This window comes from Chelonoidis abingdonii, chromosome 9 (genome assembly GCF_003597395.2).
Source record: "Chelonoidis abingdonii isolate Lonesome George chromosome 9, CheloAbing_2.0, whole genome shotgun sequence".
Lineage (NCBI taxonomy): Eukaryota > Metazoa > Chordata > Testudines > Testudinidae > Chelonoidis > Chelonoidis abingdonii.
The window spans coordinates 11,017,389-11,039,421 of record NC_133777.1 but is presented as its reverse complement, the minus strand read 5'-3'; the positions used below and the strand labels follow the sequence as shown (position 1 = coordinate 11,039,421).

General features: G+C 49.1%; 4 protein-coding genes across 6 annotated transcripts in view; 1 reads left to right on the top strand and 3 right to left on the bottom strand.

The window, feature by feature from the left end:
• Positions 1–2,262, bottom strand: part of MAD1L1 (mitotic arrest deficient 1 like 1) — a 581,856-nt gene extending 579,594 nt beyond the window's left edge. For both annotated transcript variants that reach the window (XM_032794089.2, XM_032794091.2), the window contains exon 1: positions 2,197–2,262. The gene's annotated coding sequence lies outside the window, so the exon portion shown is untranslated. The remainder of the gene's footprint in view (positions 1–2,196) is intronic.
• Positions 2,263–4,535: 2,273 nt separating this feature from the next.
• On the bottom strand, positions 4,536–8,221 carry MRM2 (mitochondrial rRNA methyltransferase 2). The gene is made up of 3 exons (XM_032794092.2): positions 8,035–8,221; positions 7,658–7,947; positions 4,536–5,311 (listed from the first exon to the last, which is right to left on the bottom strand). Exons 1-3 carry the CDS (start codon positions 8,082–8,084, stop codon positions 4,866–4,868), a joined length of 786 nt encoding a protein of 261 aa, XP_032649983.1. The 5' UTR covers positions 8,085–8,221; the 3' UTR covers positions 4,536–4,865.
• Positions 8,222–9,137: 916 nt separating this feature from the next.
• On the top strand, positions 9,138–16,454 carry NUDT1 (nudix hydrolase 1). The gene is made up of 4 exons (XM_032794104.2): positions 9,138–9,203; positions 10,874–11,033; positions 15,320–15,465; positions 15,929–16,454. The coding sequence occupies exons 2-4, from the start codon at positions 10,882–10,884 to the stop codon at positions 16,099–16,101; spliced, it is 471 nt and encodes a 156-aa protein (XP_032649995.1). The 5' UTR covers positions 9,138–9,203; positions 10,874–10,881; the 3' UTR covers positions 16,102–16,454.
• A 1,107-nt stretch (positions 16,455–17,561) lies between these two features.
• The window catches only part of SNX8 (sorting nexin 8), a 33,230-nt gene continuing 28,758 nt past the window's right edge, over positions 17,562–22,033 (bottom strand). For both annotated transcript variants that reach the window (XM_032794101.2, XM_032794098.2), the window contains exon 11: positions 17,562–21,983. In XM_032794101.2, the coding sequence (XP_032649992.1) occupies positions 21,870–21,983 (114 nt within the window). In that variant the 3' untranslated portion in view covers positions 17,562–21,869. The remainder of the gene's footprint in view (positions 21,984–22,033) is intronic.

Sequence of the window (22,033 nt, the reverse complement as noted above, 5' to 3'; positions counted from 1 at the left end):
CAGTCAGGCACAGGGAACCGGGGACTCTACTGGCAGCCGTTGAGTTCCTGACCCACCTGGGGTCGGGGTGAGGCTCTCACTGAAGGGCCGCAGGAGGCAGGGACAGAAAGACAAGCTTGTCTGAGCAGTCACCAGCAAGAGTTGGTGGCCACATTCTGAGGCCACCAACAAATTTGTTGTGAGAACCCCTGCTCTGGAGTCCACATTCTTCCCATATACATAGGGCCCTATCAAATTCATGGCCGTGAAAAACAAGTCACAGACCATTTCAATAGCCATGAAATCTGGCTATTGTAGGGGGGTCATGGTATTGCCATCCTTACTTCTGCACTGTCTTCGTAGCAGTGGCTGCTGGCTGGGCATCCAGCTCTAAAGGCAGCGCTGCCACTAGCAGCAACTCAGGAGTGAAGGTAGCATGGTAGGGGGGGCATCACATTTTGGGAGGAGACAGGGACGGCCATATGGGCGGACGACGTGGGCCAGGGTGGACGGGGCGATGGTCACTCACCCACAGTCAACCAAGGCCCCTTTAACACCCAAGCACTTGGGAGGAGTAGGGCTGGGGCACCCCAGACAGGGGCTCCTACTTTGCTCCAGGCTCCAGCTGCTAGCCCCTGCTGGGCAGTGGAGAGATGAGACTTCCTCTTCCCCAGCACGGGCCACTCTCAAGGCCAGGTCAGACCCACCTCCAGCAGCGACACAGAAGGGTGGCAACAACATACCATGGCACCCTCATTTCTGCACTGCTGCTGGCACTAGCACTGCCTTCAGAGCTGGGCTCCCAGCCAGCAGCTGCCACTCTCCAGTTGCCCATCTCTGCAGGCAGTGCCAGCAGCAGTGCAGAAGTAGGAGTGGCAATACCATGACCCTCCTACAATAGCCTTGTGATCCTTCCACAACCCCCTTTTGGGTCAGGACTCCCAATTACAACCATTTGAAATTTCAGATTTAAATATCTGAAATCGTGAAATTTCAGATTTTAAAAATCCTCTGACACGAAATTTACCAAAATGAACTGTGAATTTGGTAGGGCCCTACACATACAACATGCAAAACCAAAACTGCCAGCCACAGTAAAAGTGAGGGAGCCAAAACCCACATGCTGCTGCCCTGAGGGGACAGGCACATTGGTGGTGGGGCCCTGTGCTACTGCCCCAGGGGTTAAACGGTGGAGGGCCGGTTCCTGTGCTGCTGCCCGGGGGAGGGGGTTCAGTGTTGGGGAGGGCAGGGCCCTGCTAATGCCCTGAGAGATTCAGTGTTGGGAGGGAGGGACTCTGTGCTGCTGCCCAGGGAATGTGGGGAGGGGGTCAGTGTCGGGGGAGCAGGGCCCTGCACTGCTGCCTTGGGGAGAGAGTGTCAGTGTCGGGGGGGAGTGGGGCCCTGCGCTGCTGCCCCCGGGGAGGGGAGTATCAGTGTCAGGGGGAGGAGAGCCCTGCGCTGCTGCCCAGGAGGGGGGGTGTCAGTGCCAGGGGGAGCAGGGCCCTGCACTGCTGCCTTGGGGGGAGAGTGTCAGTGTCGGGGGGGGGGGGGTGAGTCCTCGCGTGCTGCCCAGGGCAGGGTGTCAGGGGAGCAGGGCCCTGACATAGCTGCCGACAGGGGGTCATGTCAGGTGAGGCGATGCCGTGCGTGCGCACCAGGGGGTGTCATGTCAGGGGGAGCAGGGCCCTGCGGTGAGTCCCCGGGGGGGTGTAGTGTCAGGGGGACAGGGCCTGCGCTTGCTGGCCAGTGGGGGTCACAGGGGGAGCAGTAAGCGCTCGCTGACTGCCCGGCGGGGGGGGGTGTCAGTGTCAGTGGAGCAGGACGCCTGCGTCTGCTGGCTGGTGATGTGCGGGGGGTTCAAGTGGCCGGGCGGAGAATGGGGTTTACGGGGGGGTCGGACCCTGTGCGCGGCGGGGAATGGGTTCGGGGCGGGGGGGGGTGGGACCCGTGTCGCTGCCCCGGGGGGAATAGGGCCGAGGCGGGGTCGGGACCCTGTGCCGCTGCCCCGGGGGGAATGGGGCTCGGGACCCTGTGCCGCTGCCCCGGGGGGAATGGGGCTCGGAGGCGGGGTCGGGACCCTGTGCCGCTGCCCGGTAGGGGGGTCAGTGTCGGGGGTGGCTGTGGGAAAGAGGGCCCCGTGACGCGACGGGGCGGCCAGTCCAGCTACCGCCCTGGGGGCGAGGCCGGCGGGGCGCAGCGCGGCCCTTTCATGCTCACCCGCCGCAACCGGCTCTGTCGTTCCTGCTTGGATCTCCCTCCTTGTCCTGCACCGAGATCTCACGAGAACTCGCACTCAGCTCCCGCGAGACCAGCCCGTCCCCTTACCGTAATGCTCAGATTATACTTGTATCCTAGCTCTAGCCACTCTGTTCTCCTCTTACCGTAATGCTGGGAGCACGCGTGAAATTCCTATTTTCCCTAGAGCGGTAAACCAGTGAGTGTCATAGCAACGCTGTATATGGGAGACCTGTCACTTTCTTCCCGAGTGGAAGGCTGATTTTGTGATTCAGACCCTGGACTAGGGTTCGGGAGAGCTGGGTTCCAGTCTCAGCTTTGCTGTGACCTTGCTCACTCTGTGCTTCAGTGTGATATTTCCTGTCTCCCCTGCTTGGGTACTTTAGACTGTATCAGCTATTCCTGGTAGGAACTGTCTCCTACTCTGTGTACGTACAGTGCCTAGCACCCCGGGACCTGGACTTCTTTTAGGGCCTCCCAGCTCTAGTGCAATACAAACGTTTAACAACAATAGGCAGGGGCGGCAAGCCTTGGGGGGCACTTTGCCGGCACCACAAGGGCAGCAGGCAGGCTGCCTCTGGCGGTTTGCCTGCGGAGGGTCCACCGGTCCCACAGCTTCAGTGGCCCTCGCGCCTGCAGCCAAAGCCACGGGACCAGAGGACCCTCCGCAGGCAAACCGCCAGAGGCAGCCTGCCTCCCGTGCTTGGGGTGGCAAAATCCCTAGAGCTGCCCCTGCTAATAGGGGACAAACACACACCATTTCCAGAGAGGGCATGAGGCCCCACTGCAGGTGACCATCCCTCCTCCAACTAGGCAGGAGGCACCCTGCTACGGGAGTTGTGCTGCCAGCATGCCACAGGGAGAGTAACCCACTTGGCCCACCCAGATCTTCACAACTCCTGACCACCATGATAACAATGCCTGCATTCCATCCTTTGAACCATGCAGCTCTCCTATCAGATTGGACCGGGCACCTGCAGAGAAGCTTCCCCTGCCACTTCTTCACTGACAGAAGCACAGAAGGGACTCCTAGGATCATACACCCCCCACGGGCACCACTTCCGGCCAGCCAGACCTGATCACATTCTGTCCTCTACTGAGCATGTTCTTTACTTCCTTCCAAGAAGAGATCAAGAGCTTACAAAATGAGCAAAATAAATGAGTAACCTGGACAAAAAACATTAGTAGCAATATAACTGTGCATGCATTGGATTTGGAATCACATCAGTGACCAGCATTAGTGCTGTCAGGAGTAGAATATGCCCAAAGTGCACTGTTGGCATTGGAAGAGGCCTGAGGGAATGAAGAGTTGTGTCCTTTTTTAAGATCCTGTTGCTGTACCTCTGCAAGTAGATAAAAGAATTAATGAATTCTCACTCCCACTTTCCTTCCTCACTCTTTTTTGGCATGCAATTGCACCTTTGCCCCCTCTGCCTAGAAATGATGGGTACAAGGCTGAGAAACTCAGCAATTCACATCCCAGTCTCCCCTCTCCAGCAGTACCCCTAAGGATGCCCACTGTTAGCTTCAGCCATTCATGCCCAACCCACCAAGTGTTTAAACAGAAATCCAAAATAAATCACAGTAACTAAAATGGGAACTTTGTAAACCTCCTTACACTGCTAAACTGGGATTCCCACCTATGCTTCCACTATGCACACAAGTGACTCTGACCAGCTCTTTCCTAAGGCTGCATGAGACAGCCTCCAGCACTTTGCTTTCTACGACTTTGGGGCTCAGCAGGCTAGAGCTGTAATTGCAGGGAAAATCCTGCTCAGTCCGGGGCTAGCGCATGCCAAATGAAAACAAACTCTTTAGGGAATTTAGTTAAGCTCTAACAGGACTCAATTTGAGCACATGTAAAAACTGATTTTTCAGAGGCTTGTAAGCTGGTTAAATGTGGTTGGGTTGTCATGGGGATAACAAAAGGCACAGCCATGACAAAAAGGCCACTCCTCTTCCAAGCTTCAAGACCCTGCTCCAAAGCCTGGGCACAACAGGCCTTCTCAAAAAAAAAGATCATCTGAAGTTTTTAATACAGGTAAAACATGCATTTTTCCTAGCCTCTTTCTTAGCAACAGCTTAATCATTTTGGCTGAAGTTTTCCAGAAAACAGCTGCCATGAAAATATTCAGCCCACGTGGTGATTTGGCAAAGACTGCATTAATACATTTCTACTCTGCGACTGTAGTCATGCTTTGGACAAAACGTAAGGCAGTTGTCAATCCGAGAGTGAAGAGAAGGGAACTATGAGTCAGTTTTACTTCCTCTGCATTTTTCATAAAAGTTAGTGCAATCTGAAATAAACATACACATGTAAACAAATCTATAACAGTGTTTTATTTGTATTTCCATCCTCCACAGGCAGGTTTTATATAATTTCCAAGAGCTTTCTTCCCAGGTGGGGAGTTAGACTGGATGTCCTTACTTGCCTAATTAGATTATAAACTCAGTGGGGCAACGACTTTGTATCTATAAACCATGATGGACACCTATGGTGTTACATAAATGACAGAGTTCACCAAACTAGGCTTAAAAATAAAGCAATTCAATTTCAGAGTCTCAGTGGTGTGATTTTTTGTTTTAAGGTACACTTCAGATCAAAGTATCCAGTCAGTGACTGACAACCACTGCAATAAGGGCAGACACAATCATCTGTGTTTCTGATGTTTCACTCCATGGTTGTACAGTTTTGCCAAGTAATAGATCTCTGCTGACTCTTTCCGGCTGGACTGAGGCTTTATAGTTCTCACATCTTGGAAATGCTCCATTAGTCTGTTTTGGAGCAGATGGGCTTCCCGTCCATCCCAGAATTTACAGAGGATGATTCCCCTTGGCCGCAAGATACTTTGGGAGAGATCCAAAAGGGTCAAGCACAAGTTAATCAACTTTTGATGATCAAGTTCTCGGATCCCTGTGGCATTAGGTGCCATGTCACTCAAGATAACATCCGCCCTCTCTGTAGGAAGGAGCTCCTGGATCTTCTTAAGCGTGACTGGATCTGTAATATCAGCATTGGGAAGGAAGACTGCTCCTTCCAGGGGGGAAATATGAAGAAGGTCAACTCCAAGCACAAAACCAACAGGGGCATTAGGATCTAGGAAAGAAAGAGTTAATGCAAGAATGGAAGATGCAAGACACCTCCTTACCTCCAAATTAATCACTCTTATTACAAGAGCTGCTAACAATACAAAAGTCATATTCATGAGTTTCCTCGGAGTTCAATACACAAACCTATACCACGCATTGACAAAGTGCCATCTAGCCCTCCTATATCCAGGATGCTCATTTATGATGTTCATCTCACCCTAGTTACTTTCAGCAAATTTAAAAAAATAAAAGCAAGCTTTCTTTAAAGATTGATATTCCAGAAAGCCTCTTCATCCATCTCTACCCAGTGTGTTAACAGTAAGACTGTGCTGGAGTCAGCCAGTAATAACAGTACTTTTCCCTGGTATACAGCACCTTACAAACATTAATGAATTAAAACACAACACCTCTAGGAGGTCAATGTTACCACCATGTTTACAGACAGGGAAATTACGCTACAGAGAAGCTAAGCTTCTTGCCTAAGGTTACCCACTAAGAGCTGGTCTCAAAGAAGCGGATTTACTACAGTGATGGAGCAACCTCTTCCATCACTGTAGCATGTTTCTAGCATAGACATATCCTAAGCTAGTGGCAGAGATGGGGACAGACCCCCTCTTCCCCTATGCCCAACTCTCTATAATACCCCATAGAGTAGCTCAATGTAAGAGCTTTAGCCACTTCTACAATAGATAAGCTATCTCCTGGGTTCTCACAACACATTTTTGGTGGCCACTCTAACAGTTTTTCCTAAAAGACTTAATTAACTTTAGGAAAAAACAAATAAATACACTTCTATCCCGATACAACACAACCCGATATAACACAAATTTGGATATAACGTGGTAAAGTAGTGCTCTGGGGACGCAGGGCTGCGCACTCTGGCAGATCAAAGCAGGTTCGCTATAACGCGGTTTCACCTATAACGCAGTAAGATTTTTTGGCTCACGAGGACAGTGTTATATCGAGGTAGAGGTGTATGCACATATACGCATTGGCGCCAACTCTGGGTGCTCCAGACCTGCAGAACCCATGGAAAAAAACTGGCAGATGATTAGCATCGACTGGCAGCCAAGCTCCCCCACAGTGTCTCCCACCCGCCTGCAGGCAGCCCCACTGATCAACTCCTCCCCCTCCCTCCCAGCACCTCCCGGCCCACTGCAATCAGCTGTTCCATGGGGTGCAGGAAGCGCTGGGAGGGAGGAGAGGAGCAGGGATGGGGCATGCTCAGGGGAGGGAAGAGATGGGGTGGTGGCAGAGCAGAGGTGGGACAGGGATAAGGCTTTGGGGAAAGGGGTGGAGTGGGGAGGTCAGGCTAGGGGCAGAGCAGAGGCAGGAAGTGGTGGGACAGGGCCTTCGGGTGGAGTTGAGTCGGGACTTGGGGCAGAGCGGGTGCTTGGGAGAAGATGTGGAGTGGGGGCGGGTCTGGGGCAGAATGGGGGTTGAACACTCCCCAGGGTAAAGAGGAAATTGGCGTCTATGCATATTCATGTCCAAATCATTGTAATTTATTTTTATGTAGGTTTTTTTTTGCAAACTCAAGAATAAAAAAAATGTACAGTTGTCTCTATTCTTTACTGGACCTAAACAGAAGAGAAATATAAATAAGGTGCTTTGCACATTCTTGTCTTTTTTCTTGTTGTTTCTTTTGCTTTTTTGGTTGCTTTTTATTTTATTTTTTTTTAAAGACTTGCTAGATATTGAGTCTGTGAAAAGTGATATTAACAAACATTCAAATATCACTTTTCACAGCAGACTTACTCAGCCGCCCGGCAAGCCCTGGATGCGGTGGTGGGTTTGGAGGCAGAGGGGGCCAGGGCAGAGGGGCACTAGGGAAAGCAGAGAGGGCCAGGATGATGCGGGGAGGAACTCAGAGTCAGAGCCCACCACCACCTGGCCAGGGAATGAAGTTCAAAGCCCCGTGGCTGGAGCCTGCCATCCACCACCCTAGGGCTGAAGCCTGATCCCATTGCCCCTGGGAAGGTGGGGAACTCACTAGGCACCTGCTCCTCCAGCTTGTGTGTCTCCAGAGGGGAGCAGGGCCCAACCACTGCTGGCAGTCCCGGTGGAGGGGCCACTGCTTTACCCACCTCCCACCCCCATCACTGTCCAGGAGACTGTGGTCGCAAAAAAAGCCTAGGTGGCCGCATTTGAGAAATGCTAGGTACTCCCTAAAGATGGCCTCTCCACCCCATAGGAATTGCTCCTCTTTATGACCACCATGGTTACAAAAAGCTCCACATATTTTAAACTTTATACAGCTATTAATGACTGTGCTGAATGAAGACACTCCTCACAAACTGCAGGTTGAGTCAGCATTGTCTAGTTCTTCTGGGTGCGAAGCACCTGCACTCACCAGTGCCCAAAGCATTAACTCGCTGTACAGCAACCTGACTCCAAGCTCCAGGAGCTGCCCCACAGTCTATCACAGAGAGCCCTGGACGAAGAACCTTATGTTTGTCATCTATCTCCAGCAGTTTGAAAGCACTCCGGCAGCGATAATTATGTTGTTTTGTTGCCCTCACAAATGGATCTTTAAGATGTCGCTCCAGCCAGCGGTGCTCTGCCCCAGTTTTGCTCTTTAGATGTCCTGCTGCAGTGTGGAACCGTTGGCACTGAAGGGAAGTGCTCACCAACCTCTGATAACTATAAAAAACAAAGATAAGTTAATTTGTTTTTGCATAACCACTGTGCACTTGACAACCATATGTCTCTAAAGCAGTGGTCCCCAACCTTTTCATCTGGCAGGCATCAGACAAAGAACCAGGGCGGCAGTCGAGCATCCGCCGAAATGCCGCCGAAATCCGGTGGCATTTCGGCGGTGACACCTCTTGATGACGTTGCTCGTCGTCACATTATTGTATGACATTATTCAAAAGCCATAACCCATTGTCACATGGTATGTAACGATGCTGCAAAGGAATGTATCAGCTCAACATCACAGTGCCAGACTCATGTGGTAGAATTTCATCTCCATAACATACCGATTTCCCCATTTGGGACAGTCATAATTGTTTTATCATACAACAGTTAATCCTCTTGCATCTCTACCAAAAATTTCTTTCAGTTCCGGAGATTTCGAACCAAGTTCACTGAGTGAGTTCAACAACTGCGCCCCACCTTTTTTCTCCCCAACTGTCCCTATTTCTAGATTTCAAATATGAACAAGTCTGAAGTTTTTCCTTTAAAGCAACAAAAGTGGTACCCTGCCCTATCTGATGCGACAGGCCTTGGGGAAAGGGTGTTTGTGCACACACAGCTCTTCCAGGCCCTAATAGGGGCTCACTGGGAAAAGCGAAGAACTGAACAAGGGATATGGAATGAGCCTTATTCTAGCACTGGGGAGTCACACCCCGCCCCCTGTAACGCACCGGGGCAGGCAGCACCCTGCGATCAGCAGCAGAGACCGCGCTCAAACCCCTCTCCCCAGGGGACGGTGCCGTGGCTAGTCACAGCGTCTCCAGACCGGGCCGGCCCTCGATTCCGTTCCCTGCCCCCTGCCCGCCCACTCCCACCTCCCGCGGGAAGAACAACGCGGATCAAGACGCGCAGGGACCGCAGGGCTGAGCGCCCCGATCTCTCCCCCCCCCCGGGCGGTTGCACCAGAACCCTCCCCCACCGGCCTCACCGCTCATGGCTCCGGCCCACAGCCAAGCGCCTCCGCTGCCCCCTCCCGGTGTCTCCTCCGAGGCCCCCGCCCAGAAACCACGCTCTGCGCCGCGGGTTCCGGCTGGCGCCGCGGGGTGGGGAGAAGCGGCTTTCCGGCTCTGCGCGCCGCAGCTCTCTCTCGGCGCCCGCTTCGGCTGCTGCTTCCAGTCGGCCCTTTTCCACGAAGCAACCGCCGCCGCAGGGCAGCTGCACGTGGGGCCGCGGCCAGGTTCGCCGGGGGCGGAGCCGACCAGGTGAGTGATGGCGGTCGGAGCGGCCCGAGCCGGGGCGGCCAGGTTAGTGATGGGGGACGGGCCAGGCCAGTGATGGGGGCCCTGCTGGCCAGGTTAGTGATGTGGGAGGGGACGGCGGGAACGGGACAGGATAGTTGGATTGGGGACGGGACAGGGTAGTGATGGGGGGAGCCCTGCTGGGCCAGGTTAGTGATGGGGGGGAGCCCTGCTGGGCCAGGTTAGTGATGTGGCATGGGACAGGCCGGGACGGGCCAGGTTAGTGATGTGGGACGGGACAGGCCGGGACTGGACAGGGTAGTGATGGGGGGGAGCCCTGCTGGGCCAGGTTAATGATGTGGGACGGGACAGGGTAGTGATGGGGGGAGCCCTGCTGGGCCAGGTTAGTGATGTGGGACGGAACAGGCCGGGACGGGCCAGGTTAGAGATGTGGGACGGAACAGGCCGGGACTGGACAGGGTAGTGATGGGGGGGAGCCCTGCTAGGCCAGGTTAGTGATGTGGGACGGGCCAGGTTAGTGATGGGGGGAGCCCTGTTGGGCCAGGTTAATGATGTGGGACGGGACAGGGTAGTGATGGGGGGAGCCCTGCTGGGCCAGGTTAGTGATGTGGGACGGGACAGGGTAGTGATGGGGGGAGCCCTGCTGGGCCAGGTTAGTGATGTGGGACGGGACAGGCCGGGACGGGACAGGGTAGTGATGGGGGGGAGCCCTGCTAGGCCAGGTTAGTGATGTGGGAGGGGACAGGGTAGTGATGGGGGGAGCCCTGCTGGGCCAGGTTAGTGATGTGGGACGGGACAGGGTAGTGATGGGGGGGAGCCCTGCTTGGCCAAGTTAGTGATGGGGGGAGCCCTGCTGGGCTAGGTTAGTGATGTGGGACGGGACAGGCCGGGACGGGACAGGGTAGTGATGGGGGGGAGCCCTGCTGGGCCAGGTTAGTGATGTGGGACAGGACAGGATGAGGCGGTCCAGGTTAGTGATGGGGAGGAGACCTGCTGGGCCAGGCCAGGACGGGCCAGGTTAGTGATGGGGGGAGCCCTGCTGGGTCAGGTTACTGATGTGGGATGGGACAAGATGAGGTGGTCAAGGTTAGTGATGGGGGGAGCCCTGCTGGACCAGGCCAGGACGGCCCAGGTTAGTGATGTGGGGAGCCCTGCTGGGCCAGGTTACTGATGTGGGATGAGACAGACCGTGGCGGGTCAGGTTAATGATGAGAGCAGGGCGGAGTGGACCAGGTTAGTCATGGCGGGCGAGACAGGCCAGGCCGAGCCATCTTAGTGATGGGGCGGGGCAGAGCGGCCGGGCCAAGAACGGATAGGTCAGTGATGGGCTGGGCGCTGAAGGTGGGGGAGGGATTGGCTTTAATCAGCAATCTCCGGGGCTGAGTGGGGGGCAGGACTGGGCATGGGCATGACCCACTGACTAGTGCCCCTTCTCCGCACGCAGTCTGTGTACATAGGTGCTGGAAATGGGGGTGCTACCACACAATCTGGTTTGAAGTGTTTTCCATCACACACAGGGTTTATAGTTTAGGCCAATGGCTCTCAGCTCCCCCACTATACAAATTGTTCTAGCACGCCTGCCTGTGTATCCCATGCGCTGTGGGTGCAGGCCACGGTATGTAATCACACTCTCCGAGGAGTGCCTGGCTCAGACCCATCTCCCCTTTGCACAGATGCAGTGATGTTCACAAGCAAGCTCTTCACACTGGTGCTGGTGGTGCAGCCCCAGCGGGTGTTGCTGGGCATGAAGAAACGTGGATTTGGGGCTGGCCGCTGGAATGGATTCGGGGGCAAAGTGCAAGCGGGTGAGACCATAGAGCAGGCAGCCCACAGGTGAGATGGGTGGGGCAGTGCATGGGCACACGTGTGCCGTGGGGGTGGAGGAGGCAAGACCAGATGGGGCGCTGCCGGGTCAGTTGGTGGCTCCTTACTCAACCAGAAGGGGCAGGCAGACTGGGTGATCCCTGTCTCTGAACTATTCAAACTGTCATTTGGCCAGGCATCTCCAAGTTAGGTGTGTAACAAGAGACTATCACCAACTTCTAGCATTTAGAAACCATGAGTCATCCTCCCTTTTAAAAAAATCATGAGATGGTTTTAAAAATTATAATTTAAAACAAAAACTCTAGGGGGGTTTATTTGCCATTTGGGTTTTGAATCTTTCCCGTTCGTGTTTTTCAAGTTTTTTATCTTCAATGTTGAGGGCTGGAAACTTTCTTTGAAAAATGAAAGCTGAAGCTTTAAGAAAAGCATCAAATATCAGGAGACTTGTGATAAAATCACAAGAGTTGGCAGCACCGATCAGGTGATTTCCCCCCCCCTTACATAATTTATTACAAAAGCCTCAGCCCAATTAAATATTACGTGGCAGGTCTGTAGTGCCTTCTGTGGGAAGATCACTGAGCATTTTATAAACTAATTAAGTATGGCAGGTTGCTAAGGCTTATGTAGAGAATCACTTCACCCATCATTGAAAATGCCTTGAGCTGTAAGTCGGACCTATTGCAATAGTCTCTATGCACTACACCAGTTGAGGATGTGACTGATGAATAGTGTGCTAAACAATGTAATTACATGAGTTGTAATTTGGCCAGGATACCAAGTTAATATCTCTGTTTTACTAAAAGTGCCAGAGACTCTCTGGTAAACCTGTTTTAAGTTTCATCCAAAAGATAAGCAGCACACAGTTGCCTTGGCTATGTTGCAGGATTGTTTCAGTAAGGCCTCAAAGGAAGAGTGCCAGCTACTGAGTCACCAGTACAGTACTGACTTTCTGCAGCACTTGGGTCTCTCTCCAATTATTGATTGAACCAGCCCACTCCTATTTCTTTTGAGATCTGTTGGGATTGCAGCAGAAAGTGACATGGCAGATGACAGCTGAATCAGTAATTTCATATAAAAATTAATGTCAGCTTCCTGTAGAAGAGTTCTTCTGACATAAGCCCATGTCTCCCAATCTCCCAGCCCTTTCACAAATGCCTGAATTTTCCTTCGGAATGGCAGGGAGTTTGGCATTGCTACGGTAAATCTCTGGATATGTTACACTGGCTATTTTTGCTTGTTTCTGGGTATTCCAAAGCTCCCTTCTGCATAGAGTAGTTTACTTTGCAGAGAGGTGGTCTCTCACAGAACTTCTTCGGCTGCATTTTATATAATAGCCTTTCAGATAAGTTACTGACAGTTTCTGGAGGGAGGGACATGAGCCTCCTTTCTTCAGTGTGCTGTTGGTTTGTTAGGCTCTTGCTACTGCTGAAAATAGGGTAGATGAGATGCTTTGAATAATTTAACATTAAATAAGTACTTGTAAAGTTCTCAAAGTACTGCACACACTAAGCCTCACACTGGCACTGAGGTTTTAAAGTTACTAGACCAACATGTCATATTTCATAGGTGTACACTAGCCACTTGCACCGTTTTGGATTTAGAAGCTCTGTCTTTAACATGTAGGAGTTTTTAGCCATACTTGGAATGTTTCAGCGATCACAAGCAGTGTGGTCAGCACCCTGACAAAGGATGTTGCTCTGGACTGTATGTAGCAGTTTGAGCTGGAGCCCTCTGTATGTAGCAGTTTGAGCGGAGCCCTCATGTCGCAGCTCATCAGAGCTGGCAGCAGTGGCACTCTGGGGAACTAGCTCACCCACCAGTTGCACCAGCCTGTTGGATCTGGCTCTCTCTCATGCCATCCCATCTCTGGGTTGGGGCTTAGCATACATAATGACTAACTGTTAATCTGAGATGTGTATCAAATTATGTTTCCTCCTTCAACAGCTACTGTACCTCACTTGATACACAGTATCCGCTAGAGCCCCCAAACGCCCACCATTGTTCACCATGTCATATCTTATTAAGGGAGCATTGAATTGGTTCATTATTTCTAGTTTAATTTTTTACCCATTATGTTTCCAGCCACTGCTTAGGGAACTGGACTGTACCCAGATGTATGAAACTGCTTAGAAAGCCATAGCAGTGTCACACCCAGTGAAATGAACCCTGTGAAATGAAGCGTTAAGCTCTACTGCTGAGAAAACATCTATTTTAGACACTATAATTTATTCCAGGAAGATCAACTAAAATTAGTCAAACCGTGAAATCAGTGTGTAATTCTAAAATGGGATTGATGCCAGAGAGAGGTTGATACCTTACGGAGGGTTCCCATTACACTTGAGAGTTGCTGCCCTGCCAAAAATAATAATAAAATCCAACTGCACATTCATTTTAAAGTCAGGTCTAACTTTAATGAAATACTGCAGCTGAATATACAGTACTTTTGAACTATTAGTTATTGCTGTAGATTGGAAGAGCCCTGGAATAAGCTCATAGTTCCATACCTAGTCTGTCAGGGGCAGGCAAAAAACTGCCTAAAAAGTGCCTTTATGTAAATAAAGAAGTTAATCTATTTTTTCCCCAAGTGGCCCACGTCCTGTGTGATGAAGTGGGGAACTGGCTGGCAGGCAACTTCAGAGAAGACATAGCAGAATTTTAAGTATATCCTTTAGCCTCTCATACTTTCACATAGTGTGTACACAGCAAGTTCACTGTAGTCACTGCTTTTTTGTAATGATTGACACTATTTACACTGGTCTAAATAAGAAGTAAAATATTTGGCATCACATGGATTGTGATGATATCCTGCATCAGTATTGGAATGAAGCCCAGCAGTTCTGTCCTCTGAACACAGGTCACTACAGGTTTTTGTACTGGCAATTCAGACCTGCAAATGAAAGCTGTTACATATTTGACCAATAAAATACTGCTGAAGATTCAGAATATCTGAATTAAAAGGGGAGCCAGATCAATAGTTAAATGAGAGACCTTTTGTGGTCCTTAGGTGTGCATTGGAAGCAGAGATGACAAGTCAAAAGTAACACTCTTCTCTGGGTCAGTGGCATGGCCCCCAGCATGATGTTTTCAGATAAGATGTAAATGTGGCTATTTGTGCTCATCAGAGAAGAAACTGACACTTGTCATAACACAAGGCATAATAACAACAGTTCTGAACAAATTTCAGCTTTGATCATTGCATCCAACCTTCCAAAATCCCCCCTGCATTTCAGCTGGATATAGTACTGACTTCCTGTTTCAAACCATTACCTATTATCCTGTGCTATTAAACAACAGTTTCATTCAGCCTTAGCAGTAGCTGAATTCCACTGGTAAATGCAGACATTCCTATATATCTTACCTTCCTCACCAAGATGTCTAAAAGCTTAACTGATATTTGCAAAGCACTATGTGCTGCCTTGGGGAAGGATCCCATAGAGCTGCTCAGTATTAAAAGTGAGGCTGGAGATTGTGAGAGTTTTCACCCAGCTGTAGTGTATCTTAAAAAGGATCTGCCCCTTGCGTGAGGAGTAATGTCTGAATAACTTGACTTTGTACAAAAGTACAGAGTTCAACTGTAAAAGGCTAAACCTAATCTTTCCTCTACCTAATTTCTCCAGAATGTCCCTTTTTTTAAATCTTGGTTTTTTTCTTATAACAAGTGTGTACAACATTTTTAATAAGCCTGCTTCCGGCAATGAGCAGTAGGCTTGTCCTAAATCCACTGAGATCTCTACTCACAGGGTGCCATTTTCTGCCAGTCCTCCCATGTAGATTCTGGAATACGCTATCATTACCCAATCAGCAACATTCACACACACGTTTTAACAATTTCCTGCTTTCTGGATTTCATGATATATCATTTAGGAATGGCTCATTAGCCCTTGCTCTAATAGTTCTCTTCTAACACAGGTGCGTGGTCCCAGCAGATTGCAGATCCCAGCATGCTCCGAGCCATCTTGGTCCAAGTAGGCTGGCAATTTGGAATTCATGCTGGACCATTACTTGCTGGGACCTATGCACTTTATAAGTTACATTTTGCTCTCATCTTACACTGGCAGGTGCACCCTCCACACTCCTGACAAGTTGCCAAATGTGACCATAAGCTGAGGACGTTTTAGGCACTCCTGTCTTAAAGTTGTCAACTTCCCCCCTCAATGTCTCTGTCCCCGTTTGTGCAAAAGATGCAGGCTGTCTCTCTGCCTTCACCCCAGAGTGGTGTGTGTGCAGACGATGACTGTTGAGTTTGTGTTTTCCAACTGCTCACCCTCATGCAAAGATATCTGTCCCTCTTGCAGGGAGCTGCTGGAAGAGAGTGGATTGACTGTAGACAACTTGCAGAAGATGGGTCAGATCACCTTTGAGTTTGTAGGTAACTCTGAGCTCATGGAAGTCCACATCTTCCGGGCGGACACCTTTCATGGAGAGCCAACAGAAAGTGATGGTAGGAGCACGGGGCAAGTGGCAGCACAAAGAAGATTTGTTTGCCCCTATTTCCTAATACTTAAAAGCTTATGTGGAGAAGGGGTGATGCTGGTCCCATGCTTATGTGGGCCTCTGTGATGCACATTGAATTTCTTTTCCCCCCTACCCTCAATATCAGCTTTGGACTCTTAGCCCTCATTCTCCTGACCAGAAGCTTCCTGCCAGGGTTTACTAGAAAGCAGGTGGTGGCTGAGTAGGGCTGTGTTGTCTGAGCAACATTAGCAGCCCATTGCCTCCCTGAGTCCTGCTTCTTCCTCTGGACAATTTCCCCCTACAATCCCTCCATAAGGAAGCCAGCTAGCTGTGCAGGCCTATGGATCATAGTTGTTGGAATGCTTTCCTTCCCTCCTAGGACACCCAGCATCAAAACAAAAGAGCAGTGAAGTAAGTTTACCCAAACCTCTTTATCCTTCTTATTTTAGAAATGCGTCCGCAGTGGTTTCAACTGGATCAGGTACCTTTCAGTCACATGTGGCCAGATGATGTCTACTGGTTCCCCCTACTGCTCCAAAAGAAGTTGTTCCTGGGCTATTTTAAGTTCCAGGGTATAGACACTATTCAGGAGTACACGCTGAGACAGGTGGAGGAGGTTTAAGAGGAAACAGCAGCATTCCGCCCTCACCAAATACATCATTGCCCATATTGGGCCAGGCCCCAACTATTGAGTGTTAACCTGCCATCGTAGTGATCACTTTATGCAGTGCTCTCCTTTCTCAGCAGAGGAGACTTATTTACTGGATGGATGGATGGAGAAAAAGTGGTTTTTCTCTTGAGGGAGAATAAAAGACAGCAGTTCTTGTGCTGGTGCAGTTCCAAGGTGTGGGGTGTTTCAGTTATGGCTTGGTAATGACTCCCATAATTCAAAGGTATCCCTTCTCCTTTAACATTTAGCTCAATAATCTGTTCCTTCTGAGATGGCCGTCTTTTACATTAAAATACTAAAATCAATATAGCATTCGTGGTCTGATTCATGTTCCAGGGAAGTGACAAGATGATTTCTGAAAGGCCCTTCAAAATAGCCCAGAAGCAGGAGACCTGCCCCCAGGCAGCATAGAGACTGGAGCGTAATAGTTAACTACTTTCTTCACAGGCTACAGCACTGGAACTAGCACTCCCCTTAATTCTCTTCCCCACCCATCCTACAACCTGGGACAGTCTGTTGCTTCCTCTTATTCAGGGCCAGCTGGGCATGGACCTGTGCAGGGCTCTACTTCTTTTCCTCTCGAAGCAGCAGGAGGTTGTGGCAATGGGTAAAATAAAGCAATGTGGTTGCATAGCATTGCTTAGGCTTTGCCCAGGTTCTCATTTCTCTTAACTATTCATTCACTGTTTAAATGGTTATTAACTGTCCCTCCTGCTCAGCTGTTCATGCTGACAAGTGAACATGCGGTGGTGGTGGCGGCCAGAGCCCTGGTCCCTTTAAATCGCTCGCCTCTGCAGCTGGTAGCTCCGGGGGCGATTTAAAGGCCCCAGGGCTCCCGGCTGCAGCTGGAGCCCTAGGGCCTTTAAATTTTGATTTGAAGGGCCTGGGTATTTAAAGGCCCTCCATCTTCTGGTTGAGGCCACGCCCCCTGCTCAGGACTCTGGCGTACCAGTAAGTCCTTTAAGTTACTTTCACCCCAGGGTACCAGATGACAGAACAGGGAGCAATGGTCTCAAGTTGCAATGGGGGAGGTTTAGGTTGGATACTAGGAAAAAAAAATTCACCAGGAAGGTGATGAGGCACTGGAATGGGTTACCTAGGGAGGTGGTGGTGGAATCTCCTTCCTTAAGAGGTTTTTAAGGTCAGTCTTGACAAAGCCCTGGCTGAGATGATTTAGCTGGGGTTGGTCCTGCTTTGATCAGGGGGTCGGACTAGATAACCTCTTGAGGTCCCTTCCAACCCTGATATTCTATGTGCTATAAAGCTCAGAACCTTCAGCAGGGGCTTTCTAATAGGTTTCATCCCAGGACAGCAGCAGGTGAGCTGTACAGGGCTTGGGTCTGCTCCCAACTCAGCATGCAGGGCCGTGAGTTTAATCAGTCCATACCAGAAATAATAAAGCCACTCTTAACTTCTTATACACGTATTTTTTTGTCTTACAAATACATATTTTTTTAAACAGTTGGAGACAGAATCTTGGAATGTAATATAATCTGTAAACAGTTCCAGTCTATCAGCTGTAGTAATAGTTTTTTAATTCCTGCAGTTTGATAAAGTGCTTCATACATGAGACTATTTGAGCAAAGCAAAGATACAAGATTTTCTCAAGCAGGTAAAATTCACATCCTCCAACCAAGCCTGTCTCTTCCTATCTCCATCCAGCTGCTCTGAATAGTCTGTACTGGTCAAAGTGCCATTTCTCATGCACGTGGCAAGCCTTGGCTTGAAGGCAAAGGATAAGAGTTAGTGCCTTGTACCCCTGCCATTCACTCGGTATTACAAACACTCTATTGCCTCTGCTACTATTGCGGAGACCAGTATTTTGAATTCTGTCCTCACCTGAGCTGCTGCTTCATCTTTCAGTAAAGTCACAGTCTTGAACTTGTATAGTTAGCCTGTTACAAATTCAGCAGCAACTTCCATGGCTGATCAAAAAGGAAGAGCAGATGGAGCAGAGACAAGAAGAGAGCAAGGCCCTGTTTAAACATAGTGATCCCGTCAGCAAGTCACAGGTAAGGAGTAGGAGGGGAGCGGAGAGGGATATTTTGGAAAGTTTCCTCATCTGTAAACACCTTCTGTGCAACTGGTCAGAGTAGCACCGCATGTTGTCCCCTTTCAGTTAGAAACAGCAGTGGAATAGAAAAGGCAGGCTACATGGCTCTTTTGGTGGAAAGGAGACCAATTTCGGTACTGAAGAGTCAGGTTCTCCTCTCTGGCTTCATATTCATCTACAGATCTGGCTTCTTCAAGACATTCTGGTGCAGACACACTTGCACTGAAGATTATAAGTCTGGATGCCTTATCTACAAAGTCACATCGCAGATGGGTGGAAGCCCCCATGAGGTCAATATGTGCAGAGAAAGCTTCCATTCAGAAAGGCACATTAACTCTTTGGTTCTAGAGCTCACAGCAGCAGCAGATCTTGGCTAACCGGTATGCCCTGTTCAACTCATTTCATGTTGTGCTTAACATCAATTCAAAACTAATTCCAGTCATCAGAGAAAATTTGGCAAGCTAATGCACTACCAGCTCTGGTGTTGGGAACTGCTTATTCAATGCATTATGTTTTGTTTTCACTGTTTTTGTTTGTTAGTCTGAACATAGCATCAACCATGGAAGCAGCTGGTTCTGCTTCCTCTATATTGCATATGGCACACACAGAGAACTGAAGTCAGTTTGACTTTTCTACCCGGCCCTCTCCCACAGCAGAGAAGTTGTAATAGACGCTGTCTCTGCAAACTGCATTGACCTTAAACTGAGAGGAGAATTTAAGTGCAGAAGCCCCTTCTCTGCTGCTGGAAGTAGTCATGCCACCACCATTTGGATTTCAGACCAGAATGGCTAAGTCTACACAAATAGGTTTGCACGTTAAAGCTTGCATGAACGCTAGTATGAGAGGAAGATGCTTACAGAGGGAGTAGTAACCAGGGCAGTCCCCCAAGATGTGGCATTGGCTGTATCAGGTATATGAACATGAGGCACTCATTCTCTTTTGAAAGCTGCCCAGCACTTAGCAGATGTTGTTGAACGGCAACTGCAGTCCTCACTGAAGCAGTGTATGCTCATTCCTGTCTTCGTTCAGGGGCTAGAACAAGGCGACTGCATGAATGGATGTATTCTCACTCAGCCATTCCAATGAAACATTTCTTTTTAAGATAGATTTATATATGTCACAGGCTTAACCCGATTATCCTACTGAATTCCACAGGCAGAGCCTGTAAGGGCTGCTGCTTAAAGAACAGCAATGAGCAGTTATCCCTTGGACAGCTAACTTTAATATGAGCTTAGGAGTTTAGAAATTGTTGTTACACTTTCAGGCTTTTTGTAACTCTGAAAAGGGTAAAGTTTCTTTCTACTAGAGCCAACTCTTTGCTATGCTGACGATCACCCTCTCTCAGACAACTGATGCAGGCAATGCAGCTCCCCATTATATGGGAGATCCAAATTTTTCCCAAGACAATGTACAGTATTTTCTTATTTTGATTGTTTAATTTAACAGTAGACACGCTACTCTTTGATTACCGAAACAAATAAAAAGATTTATGCTGGGGGCGCAGGAGCTGGGATTGACCACAACCAGGCAACACATTTTTTAAAGCATTGATACTGTCTGCACTAGGTGTTTAAAATCACATTCAGATGTAAGCTAACATAAAGCAACCTATTCTCCTAGTCTAAACAAGGTCAAATGGAGAAATGTTTCCTGTCTACCACTCAAGATGGTGGTTTATTATTACACTTTACATACATTTATGGTCTTAGCAATTTGTCCTGGTTTGTGAATAGAATCTCTTCTGTATTGTTTTGTATCCTCTGCCAAAGAGTCGCTAGCATCTCCCTCAGGCTCTTGCAAAGCATGGTAGATTAATTGCAAGGGAAACATTTTGAGCAAGCGTTAGAAAGAGTTAGCACATAAGCTGCTAACACGTAACAAGCAATGCATTCTGTGTAAAATCTGTTTTTACATTCACCCCTTTAAGAGTGTCAAAAGCCACGGCTCTCCCTAGCCCCAGCACCAAGAGACACACACCAGGCATGTTTACACTGCATTAATAGAGTGTGGCTGGAGTTCACATAGCTAGTTTAATCAAGCTAATTTGTGTGTGAGTAGGAGTGAAGCAATAGCAGCATGAGTTTCAGCAGGGGCTAGTCATTCTAAGTAATCACCCAGGTTCTGAACACATTTGTACAGTCAGCACTGAATTGTGCACTGCCAGGGCTTCACTGCTCCCAGTAGCTGAGCTAGGTAGGGTAAAGCGAGCTTGGCTGTGCCTACACATGCTGTAGTCACATCTGATGATTGCAGTGTAGACAAACTCAGTGTCCTATGTAGGACAATCTAGTGTAGCCCCTGTCCCAGTGGTGGTTTCTCAAAGATGAAAGGGCCCTGCCTGTCCCAGACACCAGAACACTGATTAGCTTATTGACATATGTCAAGTAACTTTGGTTATTTCAATCATAGATCCTCTTGCAGCAGAAACTAGCCAACGCTATAAGAATCAGAATTCTAGAATTAGAGAAGTTGAATATACCGCCCCCTCGCCCCCTTAATGGGCAAGTTACCTAGAATAGGGAAATAATTATGGTCCAGATCTGACAGCTCATTCTTCCTAGTTAAGTGTGTTTCCTTTTCACTGAGCTTACTGCCTCCTTCACCTCAAGGCGTTTGTCTTCATCTTCAAGAGGTGATGATCATGGTGGTACTGCCAGAAAAAAAAGAGTGGCAGCATCACCATGATAAATACTGACTCTTCCTGATGAACTGAACATTTTCAGTCCTGTCCTGGTTATGCAACAATTGATAGTAGATCAGAGGGAACATCAGCCTTAGCCAATTTGGGCTCTAACAGGCAGCCGTCCTCTGAGGATACCAGCATGTAACACAGACCCAGGAGTAAAGACTCCAGCTCTTCCCAGGAAAGTTGATCACCCCAGAGCTGTCCTGCTTCAACAGTATGAAAAGTTATCCCTTTCTAAGGGATGTATCGAGTTTCAATCAGCTATTTTCTACACGTGACCGGCAGACTCCCATAAGAAATGCTGTTCAACAAGGTCATCTTTGGCCACACATTACTACTGCCCTGTGCTCTACTGTGACGTGTTCAACTCCCACACTGGGAAACATCATATCCAGAACTGACCCACCCAGCAGAGCTAGAGAGCCAACCAGAAGCTTTCCCCTGTTTTGCATGTGGATCTAGCAATGTGAAATCAAACACCTAACCAATGAACCTAGGGAGAAAGGGAGGCTAGCCTTCAGCAATCCTTACCCACATATGCCTCTAGGTTGGGGCCCAAGTTTAAATAGCAAGGAATGCTTCAGACATCCTGTGCGTCTCAGCACTTTACACATTGGCCAGTATATATGTTGATAGCTGTAGAAGGGCAGTTAGTATGAGCAGCATGGGATTTCAGCAACAGCTGAACTGCAGCCCGTGATGTACCAAGCCACTTCCGGTCCTTAGGCAGAGGGCCTCTGGGGCAATGAATCTCAGTCATGCCCCAGGGCATTTCAAAATAAAGAACAAAAAAAATCAGGAGATTGTCTCTCTCTCTCTGTGTATGTGCTTCTGTTTCCAGTCTGTCCATAAGTCAGAGAGCAGCTCAAAGCAGCAGTATAAAAATAGCTGTTTGGAGGATTCCTTTTAATATCTGGAGATAGAGGTCACACCCCTCTCGTGACCGCACTTTGACTTGATCAGTGACAGATCTCAAGAGCATTAATTGGCAAAGAAGTTGCCCTCTGGGGGTGACAATGGTGGTGTTGGCATGTTGTGGGGTCCCACAAACAGGCAGCTCAACTTTGGCTTCAGTTCATTCCAAACTTTACTCATCTGGAGAAGAGAAAGCAAAACAGATTAGTGGGTCATCACCTTGTCACACA